The sequence below is a fragment of the Anopheles merus genome, chromosome 2R, assembly GCF_017562075.2.
Source record: "Anopheles merus strain MAF chromosome 2R, AmerM5.1, whole genome shotgun sequence".
Classification (NCBI taxonomy): Eukaryota; Metazoa; Arthropoda; class Insecta; order Diptera; family Culicidae; genus Anopheles; species Anopheles merus.
Genome location: NC_054082.1, coordinates 11,429,618 through 11,444,135, shown reverse-complemented (window position 1 = coordinate 11,444,135; position 14,518 = coordinate 11,429,618). Strand labels below are relative to the sequence as shown.

The following is a 14,518-nucleotide window of genomic DNA, read 5'->3' as shown; positions in this document are numbered from 1 at the left end:
CCTTTTTTCCCATTTCGAACGTGAAATTGGCTGTACTTTCAAACACGAAATCAAAAAGATAACAGGACAAACAACGAACGCAATGAAATTGTTTTATCACAAACCCCCCCCCGTTTGCCGCAATTTCAGCCCATTTATCCCTTTGTCTCGTGGCTGTCAGATTGTCTGTCTGCACAGCAAACGAAGGTTTGAGCGCACTGTCACTCGACATAAAATCCAACCTCGCTCAGGGTTTACTGAAGGATGAAATAATGTCCCATAATATGTCGCCGGCGTTAGAAAACGAGCGGGCCGCGCTCGCTTCCCCTATTCAAGCGTATTCCTGTTGTGCCGCGAGATTTCCGTATGTGTCATCGGTTTGTCTTGCTTTATTTGATGGTTCCTGCTTTTCTGGGGAGTTTGGGTTTTTTTTTTTTTTTAGATTGAGACACTAACATATCCTGCCTACATCAGCTGGCGCTGAAAACGATTTCGATAAACATCGGAAGCACCAAATCCATCATTATTACCGTCCGTCATCGATCAACATCAAAATTAATACACTCCTGCTACTTTCAGTTCGCTTTTGGCGTAGCAATGCAAAAAGTTGCCTCACTGCCTGTGCATAGGTTTTTTGTTATCGTCCTCCTTTTTTTGCAATTGATTTCAGCTTTATTTACCAGCTAATCCCCTGGCTCGACCTCGAGTGCCCTGTCTTGCTGTGTTACTTACAAAAGCTTGATTGATCACCCGTACATTGGAGCTTTTTTTCTTCTTCTTCTGACTACTACATCCTCAATTACAACAGTGACCACCATCCACTGTTTGAAAAGAGGGGAACCATTTGGTCGAAATTTAATTTTACACATGTCACATTTCTACTCATCCAGCAGCTTGTCGTACAAATGGACAAATGTCAATAAGATTGCACATTCGCTTCAATGCGTTACAATAAAACAATCGAGTTGTTGGGTGGACACACAAACGAGCTTAACGCTGGTTCACTGCACATCACCACACTTTGTCCCACATCCAGTCACATCCGTTTCCGAGCTAATTCTTTGCGCTCTTTTTCACATCCTCGTCGATAAAAGCTCTGGCGGAGATATTACTGACAGCCAGAGCTCCTGTGACGACCACTACCACCAATAGCTCACGCCCAAGCGAGGGATTTAGGTGAAGCAAATAGTGCCAGCGTGTACACTTGTCGGTGGTTGGATTTCTTTTCGAACCGTATCCGTTCGCGCTTGGTGTGGGAGCGACCGACGGTCGCTGTGCAGCAAACATCGAGCCAAGGATAAAGCCAGACAGTGCACAGTGCGACAGCATAGATGAGAGGAAGCTTTACAAAAACTACTATTTGCCCGCCGGTGCAGTATGGAACTCTGCAGCATCTCCCATTGTGAGGGATAGGGATAAAACAAAAAAAGAAAAGGCAAAAGATAATTTGATGTATTTTTGCTTCCCTATTTTCTGTAGCTAACTACTCGCAGACGGCAGCGCAGTACGGATGGCCAGGAATGGATGTGACTCGGCACTGCTTTGCTGCAGGTGCACCGTTTCCTCCTGCTGGATGGGAGCACACATTTTTGGCTCCCGTTCGGTGGGCGTTGGTGATGAAGGAGCAGAAAAAGATGGGAATGTTGTCGCCCTTCGTCTGCTAGCAATATGATCTATAAATCAAGCACGCATGAACATACCAGCAAAAAAAAAGGCGATCCAATGGCACCGATGATTGAACCAGCCGGAATGTCACCGATGTATGTCGCCCTTTTTCCCTGTTTTATTTGCATAGCGCGCACACACATACACGTAGGAAAAGTCGGGGCGTCTCGCTTTTTAGCAGGCGTCATTCGGTATTCCACCTCAATGTTTAGCTATTCATAATCTCGCCGTGTACGGTTCAGTGGTCGCACATGACATTTCCGTGCCCGGCACATTCACGGCTTGGGTGCTCGCTGTGAAACGACAGCTATCGGTTGTAAAAACCGATCGGGGAAGATGTGCTACCGCCGGTGCTGTCGTGGCTTGGTAAATGAATAGTTTTTTTGCACTCGTGAATGTCAGCACTGCACTACTAGCGTAAAACAAAGATTACCGTCACCCAGCTCGGGACGGATGTGTGGGTACTATTGATTTTTGGGTGTTTTTTTTATTCAACGAATAAAATGTGATTAACGTGCACTAAATAGTACAGCACTGAAACAGCAAAACTACAGCAATCGCAAATTCCTTCTCTGAGGGAATGTAAAAAATTAATACCCATCACTTACAGTGACTCATAAAATCACATTTAATTGCCGATGAATATGTCCCTTCGGGGCATCAAATCGTTCCCGACTCTCGTAAAATAAATCCTCCAATGGTCGATTGACGATTAACTGCAACCGTACGCTCTGTCTGTCGTATTTTGTCACCGCCTCTTACCTTACGGTTTCCAAGATTTTATGTAAAACCATAAATAGCTCTCCCGAAGTCAGCCCGTGTATTTTTTCAAGATGTGTGGAATCTGTGAGGATGGGACGAAGCACATTCACAAACACACACACACACACACACACACACACACACACACACACACACACACACACACACACACACACACACACACACACACACCACACACACACACACACACACACACACACACACACACACACACACACACACACACACACACACACACACACACACACACACACAGAGCATTTTTACTCGATCGTTACATTTCCAGTTATTGTAGGTTTGGCGGAAAAAGAAAAAAAATTCAATGCACCTTCTGTTGTTTACTTCCGGTACGACGTTAGTTCTCGTCGTTTTACGGCATCCTTGGCCACTTGGCACAGTTCTATAACTTAACAGAGCACGCCAAAGCAGCTAACAGCCATTTTTCAGTGCAATTTTACGATCATCTTATGTGTTGAAAATTTTCATTTCTTCATCATTATTCTGGCTTCCATGAACACAGCCATTTTGGTGGCTGTTGCTGTCACACTTGTTAAGGTAGGAGATGGTTAAAATGATGACAAAAGAAAAAACCCGGGCGCGCACTGGGTTCGCAACAACGCCGCGTTATTGCTATTTTACTCTGGGCCACCATCATGTTGCCTCGTCCGTAAGATGCACTGCAAATAACTGTCGACGCGCTGTAACGTTCGAGCTGCCTGATGTCATCAGACTCTGGGGATGATGTGCAATATGGTGCAGCAGTTTCGTATATTGCCGCGAGCAAGGAGGTAAGGGAGGGAGCATGGGGACATCCCGGCGTGTGTTACTAAGCCATCATCAAAGTGCGTAATTAATTGCTGCCAAAGTTGAAACGATTTTGGTATGATGGATTTGCCGACTGTTGCCTGTGCGCTGTCGTAAACGTGCCATTATCTAGCGGAAGGCAATAAAAACCTAATGGAGGAGGATGTGGGGATGACATTTTTATATTTTCCCCCCCTATGTTTTATCAAAATGTAGATAATAATAAAAAAATTGGGCATTGTTTTATTATTATTCAGATAAAAAACAATATCAAACAAAGCTTACACTCGTGTGTCAGTTGAAAAATGCTACCAGAAAAGGAATTCTTGTAGCGCATAATTCTTGCCACAAAAACTTGGAACATGCATCCGATTTTACAGCAACTCGTTGCGTTGCTTGCAAGAACTGAATGTAAGGATTATTTGCTATTCCCTCTCGTGAAACCAACTGGCTGGAGCATCCTGTAGCAGCTTCAAGCAACATTTCTGAGTGGTGCCTTCAACGGCAAAGAAAAGGAGCAACAGCAAACAAAACCAGTGCGCGTGTGTGCGTACAACTAGAAACGCAAGTCTGCATCTGAATGCAATTTCACTTCGTAAAGGCGTGCGAACGTCATAAACCTAACACTGCATATAACATCATAAACTCATCAACAATCCCACTCACGCGGGAGCACTAAGTTTGTAGCATCATTATATGAGTCTTAACTGGCAAACCTTCCCTCCAAACCTACTTCTTCTGTACCCACAAAGTGCATTGCATTCAAGTTGACCCGCTTTTTGGCAACGCTGGAGTTGCTCGCTCTAGTTGGGTTCGCAGATGTGTAGTAGGTGTAAATGTTCCTTCCTACAAACTAGAAGCCTGCCGTTAATACTTCAGAGCTTGATCCTTCTGTAGGTTTCTAGGTAGCAATATGTTTTGCGGATCATGTGCACCATTCCTCTGTATGCTCCTGGCAACGATGATGATGCTCGACCGAAAAGCTCACACTTTGTGTGTGTGAACCCTCCAGCAGCATCATCCTTCAGCATGCATTCTGCGAGAAGTGTGTAGCGCAAATTAGGAAAGTTGTTGATTTCATCGCTACGTGGGGCATTCAGAAAAGGAAATTATTGTTCTGGTTCTAGTTATGGCGAAAAAGTTCTACTGCACTTACGACAGCGCACTGGGTAGGAGTTTGCCATTGTAATTGAGTACAATCTGCGATAATAAACAACTGCATGTACAACTATCCCTCCTCCTTTATCAAAACCCTATCGACGTGTGTATAATAATTCCATTTTCTCGTCTCTCTCTTTCCATTTCCACCACCCAGGCATGGTACATTCCCAGAATCAACCGCGGTTAAAGATTCTGCCCGCATCTTCCGTCCAGCGGAAACCGGTGGGCCATTCGCTGCTCTTAACCTGCCGGCCGGAAGTTCCGGACACTAATCTTATCTCCGATCTCAGATGGAACGACAACCGCAACATGACCATTCTACCGAAACCGTAAGTATTGCCTTGTTGTGTTGTGTTAGCAGGGTGCGAACCCTTTGCGAGACTCGATCACTCGAACAGTTTCCTTGTTCTCTATATGAGTGCAAACAGTTGCAAGCTTTAAACTGTTTGTGGCAGGGCAGCAAGAAGCGAGAAGGTGTAGCGTTTTCGGTAGCAATGTGAGCAAAACTACTTGGAACATAACCGTTTTCATATATATTCTATATCAATTATGTGTAATAGACTAAAAAAAAAGTCATTTAAAAGATACTTTTGCTTGGGGTTGTAGACTTACATTGCAATTGTTCGAAGGCTGACGATCATTAGAAATGAGATATTCATATCTCTTGAATTTAACTTAATTAATTTCCTACCGATATTTTGCTATGGTGCGCCAGTATCCAGTTGTCCTTCTAAATCCAAATGCTAGTCTGTCCTCGTACCATTCTTTTACTTCCCTCTCAAAACAACCGTCTCCACCTACTCTATCATCCTTTGATAAAACTATGCTCATAGTTTTGGTTTAACCTTTTGTTTTTCTTTAATGATTTATTCCCGGTGTAGGATGAACTATTACTATCCTCTGTACGATTCGAAAGGTCGTAAGCTTCCAACGAAGTAAGTTTCACGGTTTTCCAATCGCTAGGCAAATGGAATCGAACCCCCTTGTTTTTGTTTGTTTATTGGCGCTGTTTCTGTTTTCTCTTTCCATGCATTTTAGTTGGTTTGCGTTGTGTTATGTTTTTATTATCTTTCTCTCTCTCTCTCTTTTTTGTGTTTCTTAACAAATCATCTACCTACTACTGCTCTTCTTTTCCCTCACTTTGCATCATGTATAGTTTTGTTTTATAAATAGTTTCCTTTGCTCTAGTATTAGGACAAGACAACTTATAGTCATTTAGTACTTCTTCACTTATTCACCAACAAACAAGGCCGTCGTCGGTACGTTCCACCATATGCATACTGTACGTAATTAATTCCGTCATTGTTGTCCGACCCCATCTTAATTGAGTTTAGCTTCTTTTTTTTTCTAATCATATTATCAACTAAAATGTAGCGTTTCATTTTAAGTTTCTTTTTGGTTTGGTTTCTGCTGTAGCAAACGCACCATCTGCAATGCCCTTGCTGTGTACTACACAACACAGACACACGCACACACACTGCTCTTCTAATCGGTAATACCTAATCGTTAATGTGATTTTTGCACAAATGCTGTCCTCTTGCTATAAAATACATTTTCACACAGTGGGAAACTGCTACCCTACTGTGTGTAGCGGCATTATTCCGCTGCGGCATCCACGAGACGCTGTCCCAAGAATGCATACAGAGTGAAAAGCTGTGTGCGATCACAGCCGGGCTCTTGTTTGCAAACTTAATTATAACTTCCTATTGTGTACAGAATGTGTGTGTGTGTGTTCTGTGCGAAAGGAATGTGGCATCGAAAGTAGTAAACCTAATTTAGTGCGATAGTGTATCCCCTTATCTGTTTCGCATAAAATTCCCTTTTTGCAGTGGAAACTAATTTCCATGCACAACTACTGGGCGGTCCATCGAGTGCAGCGAGCGCGCTGCTCAAATTCGTTGTGGATAAACTCCAACATCGCTGGCGGTTGCGTATCCGGCTTCCAAATTGGCTAAAGAGTGAGCAATGTACGCCCCATTCATTACCAAACATCATTCCGTGCTGCGTTTATTCATTCAACGCAACAGCAACGGTCAATTTCGATTGCATTTGCATCGTGGCAGCATGCTGGCTGGCTGGCTGGTTGGTTCGCGGGACAACATCGTCACTGAGCGAACGGGTTCGGCACAGTCCTGTTACCATCGTATCGGTCATTGCGCTTAAACGATCTAAAATGACTAAGGACAACACAACTCATATGGCCTTTGCTTGGGACGGACAATAGTACGATGTAGTACAAGTCCTGCTGCTGAGCCTCGCGTCCTGAGCCGCACAACAGTATGCTGATTATGTACATTCTGATTCTGTTAGGATTTTGTGACTTCAAACGAGATTCGTTGGTAGCTAGCTATTACTAATAGAAGATGGATTGGTTTACATTGTTTCCATGATATTCTAGAAGTTAATTATGGATCACAATGTTGGGTTTGCGCAAAGATTCCATCCTCCGCACTTAACGAATTTGCATTCGACTGCTCAAGTAACGCTTCTGGCAAACCATATTGGGCTTGAATCTTGAGTTAAAACAATTAATAATGTCTTGGCTACAATTTCCATTTCCGGTATGATGTATTAATACATCAATTGAGACATTATAGTGTCCTAGGTGCACCAGTCCGCCTAGTAAGTATGTACACTGAACCCAAAGGAAATGCTGCCCAAGGGTAGCCATCGGTTTGTTGAACGAGTTTGATGATAGTCTGCAACTTCTGTGCTCTCATACAACCTTAGAAGTACTAATTTCAAAATGTAACAGCCTTCCTCTCGTTACCGCTTACTTATCCTTCCCAAGGAACGCAGTTGTGATTGATTTTCTGATACAGAATCCTGCAACATTGCACCAGGCTCGACAAAATTAGCATAGTACGAAGCGAGTGATTTGTTTGCTTTCTCCCTTCAGTGCGCACTGTGTGTGTGTGTGTGTGTGTGTGTGTGTGTGTGGCTGTGTGTCAAGACAGCTAATCAAGACACTATCCTACGGCGTACTATCTCCAACTTGATTACCGTTGGTCACGTAGCTAAACTCTTCACCGCAGTGCTCATGATATGGTTGTCATATCGCGTGTCGTTCCATTGCAATGCGAAAGCCATCTAACACCGATAGTAGGATGTAGGAAGTAGTAGCTCGCACGACACATCACCCCACAGCCACAGCCACACCCGGAAAGCTAAAGGCAATAATCCTTCCGTTACACCATGTTCCTCATCTTGAGATGCTCGCTCGCTCCCTCTTTCTCCCGTTGTAAGCACCTCTTACTCACACTCCATTCTACGTCCGATACGCTCATACGTGCTAACCGAACCGTTGCCCAAACTTATTGACCGGTGGATCACACTCCATCCTCGTCGCGCTGGAGATCTGTATATGTGTGCAAGTGTGTGTATGTGTGTGTTCCTAATAATAACGCGTTTGCAAAATTCAATTTCTCTGCCCCCATCTTTCCAGAGCGGGCCAGTCATCGCCGCTGATCTACACGGAATCGATAGCGGGCGGGACGGCGCTGGCACTAATCTTTAACTCGCTGCAGGAATCGATGGCCGGGACGTACTTCTGTGCCGCTTCCTACTCCGTCACCGAAAAGCTGAATGCCGCCGTCGTGGTGGAAACGTACGGTAAGTGGTTTTTGGCGTGCCTGCATGCCGTCATCGTGCCGTGCTTTTGTTGTCGTCAAACAGTAGGCGCTGTCTCCCCGGGGAAGCGTGCCTGTAAGCACAGTGATTTAACGTGTAACGTCGCGTATGGATCGATAGGGACGTTCAAGGTAGCGTTCAAGGCAATCGGGCTCGCGTTCGTTCTGGTGATAGAATAAGCCGATTTTGGATGATTGTTGGTTATTTTTGTGTGGAGAAATCATTTCTTCCACCCATTGTGCTATGACACGCTGGTAAATGACACATATCAAGGTCAACATGGTGTGTTGTGGACGGTCATTTTTCTTAACATTTTTGTGGAATAAGTTTAATTGCGCCTGTTACCCAATTTCAACGACACGCGCAATCGCAATCACTGTTCTAAAATCATTCCCATTGATTGATTTGCTCGTTTTGTTTGCGCCGCTCTCCTCCAGTTGCCATCACCTGGAAGGATGCTCCCACGGATCAGCGACCGCTCATGGGTACCGACTATATTGTGCGTTGCGAGGTAACCGCCAATCCGCCGGCAACTGTTGATTGGCTTCGAAACGGTGATCAGGTAAGTCAAACCAACAATTCTCTCCCAGCATCACCACCATCATCTTCCACGCCGTCCCATATCTAACCCAAATACGCCCGGTTCTATGTCCCAGATTAAATCCAGCGGTCGGTACGTAATCGAAAACCGGGGACTGCTTATCAAAAACATAACCGAGGCGGACGATGGTGTGTATACGTGCCGGGCGGCCGTTATGGCGACCGGTGAGCTCAAAAATCGTGAGATAAGAGTCGAGGTGCAGATCATGCCACAAGTTCAGCGTCTCCCGCTGGTCATGGACGCCGTCGAGGGACAATCGTTCTCGGTGATGTGCAATGCGACCGGTAAACCGGTGCCCGAGTTCCAGTGGATTAAGAAGGGCACGCAGCAGAATGCGGCTGATTTAGATAGGTACGTTTCGGGTGTGTGTGTGTGTTTGTGTGGGGAAGCTGGGTTGCGTGTGATTGTCATTTTGTGGACTACCATTTCCGGGCTACCATCATTGGTGGTGAAATGCATGTTTTAATAATCGCCAACAACCATCCGTGTGCTTTTCCCGGGACAGATTTTCCGTCAACTCCATCACTGGCCAGCTCGATATCAGCACGGTGGAGCAGCAGGACCACGACAACTACGCCTGTATCGCTCGCAATCCGGCCGGCCAGTCCGACTCGGTGATGAAACTGAACGTGTTAATCCGGCCGAAAATTATCGAATTTATCAACATCACTGTATCGGAGAATGAGGAGGCCGTGTTTGTGTGCAAAGCGTTCGGTCGCCCCGCGCCCGAGATTACGTTCCGCCGGTACGGCACCGTGGAGGAGTACTCCATCGGTTTGCAGGTCAGCGACGATCGCATCATACTGGAACAGTCGACCGACGACGAGAAGGGCGAAACGGTCGGTACGCTGCGCATCTCGAAGCTGGCCACCACCGACGACGGTCTGTACGAGTGTATCGCGCGCAACCGGGGCGACGTGGCGTTCAAGGTAGGTCACATTACCGTCGAGTATCGGCCAATCTTCGACCATCTGAAAGCGCTACCGCCCGTCTACACCTGGGAGGAACGGCCGGCCAATCTGAGCTGCTTCGCCCAAGCCATCCCGAACGCCACGATCGAGTGGCGCTTCAACGATCGCCGCATACAGGATCTGTACGATCAGAACCTGCACATCGAAACCGAGGGACTGCGCAGCGATCTGATCATTACGCCGCGCGACCGTCGCTACTACACGGCGTACAAGTGTGTGGCCAACAACAGGCTGGGCAGTGCGGAGCACATCATGGAGCTGCGGGAGGCCCGCATCCCGGAAATGGTGCCGCAAGCGAAACCGCGCATCGTCAGTGCGACCTCGATCACGTTCGACATTATGGCACCGCCGGTCGAGCCCGGCCTACCGCTGACCGCGTTCTCCGTGCAGTGGAAGGAACAGTTCCAGAACGATTGGAACTTTGCGCTCAACCGCACCTGGTCGCCCGACAGCCCGTACATTGTGGAGGGTTTGCGGCCACAGACCGCCTACTCGTTCCGCTTTGCCGCACGCAACGTGGTGGGGTTGAGCCAGTGGGGTGCGTACGTCGACCAATCGACACCGCGCCGTTCCGAACCGGAAACGCCCCGGATCCTGCACACACCCATCCAGGACGAGGAGGAAGACAGTGACCCCATCGTGACCTCACCGTACGCGGACCATTTCGATATGCGGTGGAGCATACCGGTGGACAACGGTGAGCCGATCGATATGTACCGCATCAAGTACTGTCCGGTAAGTGGACCATCGGTGGCGAACGCCATGAGCGTCATAATTTTGACAATTTTTCTTTCGACGTTTCTTTTTGTGTTTTCATCGTACACCACAGGGCACCAAGGTGAACGGTTACTGGACCGAGATGGAGGAGCACTGCATCGAGCAGGACATTGCGCGCATGACCAACTACGAGATGCGCAGCCTGCAGGCCGACACCTACTACCGGATAGAGCTGATGGCGCACAACGCGATCGGCTTCTCGAAGCCGGCCCACGTACTGATGAAGACGGCACGAGGTGAGTCCGACCATTCCCTAGGCACTACCTATGACGTGTATCCGGCCGGTTTCGGTGGCTTTTCGTCGGCCAGCACGCTCGCCGGCTCGCCTACGGACGTTATTTTGCTGTTGTTGACTGTTTCGTTTGTGTGTAGATTTGTGTTCGTTTAATTGCTTCGATATTACTATACCTACTACTACTATTACTACTACTATGCTACTGCTACTATTATGGCTAGTTGCGCAAACGTTTTATCCGTCACGGGGTAACATGTTGCGTGATTTTATTTTTTTGCTTCCTGGCCACAAGTGCTGCCAAAGGGGGGACGTACCACAAGCCACCCCTTTCCGTGAAGTGACGAACGAACGAACGAAACGCTGTCAATCGTTTCCGATGTTTGAAATTGGCGTACCGCGAAATAATACAGTTTAATTTGATGACTCCAAAATTTTAAAGCTACTCACTGGCTGCCCGGAAATTAAAACGTATTTTGTTTTGTAGAATTAGACACTCATTTGGATTGTAAACTTTGGCTGCTTGAACAGCGATTTTTATCATAATTTTATGCACCGTGAATTATTTTTCGCTCCAAGATCAACGAACGATCGCGACAAACAAAAAAGGAAGAGAACAAAAACAAGCGAACTGACTTGCCCATCATTGTATGCTCGTAGTATTTAAGCGTTTAGCAAACTGTTAATTACATTCTTTACTTTACAAACTGTGTAATATATAATTCGTAAAGGAAAACAAAAGACGAGTGCAGCTAAACAAAACAAAAACTCCAATTACACACGATGTATTGTATGTTAAGACCTGTTTTTGCTCTTGCTATCTTTCCATTTTCTCAATCTTTTTAGTAGATATATTATCTTTTAGAATACCTTGTTCGACAACTTAATCGCTTATTTGTGAATGCGTGAATCTCTTTTTTCGTTCGCTACGAATTTTACGCTTTACCTTCAGTTCGTTGAATTGAACATGGTTGAAAATAGTGTATCGTGTACGGGTGTTTTACATTGCATTGTTTTATTTCCCTTTTCTTGCGTTCCGTTGCAAATGAATAAAATACTGTCGTAAAAACGAATCGAAATCAACGAAAACACGTAACAATTTGGACACAAATCTGTTCATATATTGAACGAATTTAGCGTTAGTTTTAGTGCTGTGTGTGTGTGTGTGAGCACGCCCTTCACGAAATGCAACTCTTTACATAAACAAATAAGAGAGCTTAGGTATACAGGAAAAGTGCAAACGCAACGCAGTCAATCAAAAGCAGAAACATTTACCGCAAGGTAACAAAAAAGGAAGGGAAATATGCAACGAGTTAAGCATTAACATTAATACAAAACTGCAGCAGCAAATCGGATTGTAAAACGTAAAATTATATTCACATTTTGATCGGTGTCTAGCTAACCTCCGGACTTCTTTAAAATGCACAACTTTCAACGTGTTTGCATCAAATTTCATGCAAATTTTTCAAAATGATTCTGCAAACTGAGCACATAAAAGTGTAAGAAATGTAAAGTGTAGTTAAAAACTGACGATAAGAAGCACAAAGAAAGTGTACAATGGTTAGGAGACGAATTAGAGAGACAACCGCAAGCAATGGCAAAATGAATGGCATATAAAGCACGGGAACGCTAGTTAACACATTTACACAAACAAGCGCTTCTGGTAGCGCACACTGCAGCAGCTAATGATGATGACGGACGGATGCTGGTTTATGCTGTTATCAGTTTGGCGATCTATTCTCATTTTCTCACCACTCATTCGCACTCTTTCTTTTCACTTGACGCCCTTGTTATGATTTTTTCTTGTCGATCTTTCATCACTTTTAAAGCTTTTCTCATACTGTTTCTCGTTCTTTTTCCTGTCCTGTCTGTCTACCTTTGTCTGTCCGTGCTGTGGTTTTTACTCACCTACATCTCTACTACCGTTCGCTAGCAGCCGTGTCCTGTTTGTAAGGGCCACATTTTACTGACGCAGTCGTGTTGCTTTCTTTTAGCTTCCCACAGTTGTATGTGTGCGCGCGTGCTTGTGCGCGATGTTGCTAAATGTTTGCATTCTTTTCGCGATGCTGTTAGAGCATCACTCTACTAGCGGGTGTACTGGCTTGATTGGAATAATTTTTTCGCATAAAAAACTTTTCTTATAACGCGTGTGGCGTCCGCGCTCAGTGGCGTGTTTTGATGTTTCCCCGCTATCGAGTCATGATGGTGCTTGGAGGCATCGTTTTACACTAAATGAAAAATTCCCTCGTTCTTTGCTGCGAGCTTTTGCCACCGCTCGGTGTCCATTCCAAGCGGAAGATTTTTGTGCGCTCGTTTTTTTTTTTTTCAATTTTTCATCCCGTAGTGCGTCTAGCAATAATACATTATTACCACGTACATTACATATTGCTCGGCGAGGAATGCTCGTTTAGCTCCGTAGTGTGTCCGCACACAGTACCTTCCGCTCTCACTTAAGCAAAGGCGGTAGAACGCGCGCAAGGCGGGGCAACATCGCCCGAAGGGGCATCGCAGGCAGCAGGGCCCGAGGATCAAGGATGCACAAAAATCCTTCGTGATAGTTTTTAATTAGATTCGTTTTATCCTCTTAGAAGTTTTGTATTTAATTTCGTTTTAAAATGCGCCTTGCCCACCCCCTCCATCTCACTGCATTCGACGCTGCGCTCCGTTCGGAATGTTGCACTTTTGTGAGGATGCAGGGTTGTAGCGATGGTCGTGGACCGAAATGTATGTGTGTGTGTGTGTGTGCACACCGGTATAGTAGTACATAAGGTAGGGAACAGAGCAGAACAGAGAGCGAAGGGAATACAAACTGCCCCTTCCCGTTATCATCCTTTCGCAAAATGCTCACTCGTGATCGGAACAGTGTAGAACGGAAATTCGGAAAGTGGAGAAAATGCAATGCGTGCAGTAGTAGGTGAAGTGGCCCAATGCCAGGGAACGAAGAATGACGATGCATTCGCAACCAGAAACAAGAAAGGATGATAATAAATTTGAACAATATTTTAAACAAACAAATTCCGCCCTGTTTTCTCGTTAACCGTGCTTTTCCTTCGTTGTTTTCGGTTCACTGTTGCACTATGCTTGTTTTATTATCGCGTCTGCTGAACGGTGAGAACAGGAAACGCTAATCATCTATGTGTTTGTTTGTGTGCTTTTACGATCGATGTTTGTTGTTGCGTTAGATTTTCGCTAATTAAACAAATTAAACAAAGTTTGCAACAAAGGGTAACCATTCGCCCTACTTCCTTCGGCGACGTGTCTAATTTGATTTTGCGTTTCCTGTCCATCGCAACATCGTCCCCCAGCTCACTAAGGAGGGGCAAAGCAAGTTTTATGTTTCGTGTTTTATTTTCGCCAAAAGTTGCCATTTTACTTTTTCGGTTCCGACCGGGGTGGGGTATGCTTTTTTCTTTTGCTTTTCGGAATTTCAATTTACGCCATTCGATTCTCTGTAGTATGGGTTTTGTGCACTCACACAAAAAAATGGTCTCTAACGTTATGCTATGCTCTCTTTATTGCTTCCACTTTGCTTCGCACATTCTCTTCATTTCGCCTTCTTAGGAGCTGGCGGTGCGGAGTTAACATTCCAAAACAAGCGCTCCAAGTGTGTTTGTAGTCCCAGTTTTGGCGAAAATTAATTTCCGGCCACTAATATCCGTGCAGCCGTGGTGCTGTGCTGCTGCTTCCCTTGCTCTTTCTTTGTCTCCCTCCTATCGCCTATCGCGAAGGGCATATCATTTAAATGAGCATCAGTAAAGACCACACCCGGTCACATCTCCCACGAGTGATGGAATCAAGCATCATCGCTCGCCACCACCATACACCCTTGCTGTTAAGTATCAACCCGATCCGAGTCGTGGGTTTTCTAGGAATAGAGACTGTGGTGCGACTCCCTTTATCGACCAAATCGGTCGC

The 14,518-nt window shown here is 45.6% G+C and overlaps 1 protein-coding gene across 10 annotated transcripts in view; it reads left to right on the top strand.

Moving 5' to 3' along the window:
- Positions 1-14,518, top strand: part of LOC121590941 (fasciclin-2) — a 57,355-nt gene that overhangs the window by 29,920 nt on the left and 12,917 nt on the right. For 7 of the 10 annotated variants that reach the window (XM_041911149.1, XM_041911144.1, XM_041911140.1 and 4 more), the window contains exons 3-9: positions 4,547-4,721; positions 5,274-5,327; positions 7,838-8,004; positions 8,460-8,584; positions 8,679-8,974; positions 9,129-10,329; positions 10,424-10,607. In XM_041911149.1, coding sequence (XP_041767083.1) covers positions 4,547-4,721; positions 5,274-5,327; positions 7,838-8,004; positions 8,460-8,584; positions 8,679-8,974; positions 9,129-10,329; positions 10,424-10,607 — 2,202 coding nt within the window. The remainder of the gene's footprint in view (positions 1-4,546; positions 4,722-5,273; positions 5,328-7,837; positions 8,005-8,459; positions 8,585-8,678; positions 8,975-9,128; positions 10,330-10,423; positions 10,608-14,518) is intronic. The other 3 variants (XM_041911150.1, XM_041911148.1, XM_041911145.1) reach the window with 1 other exon arrangement.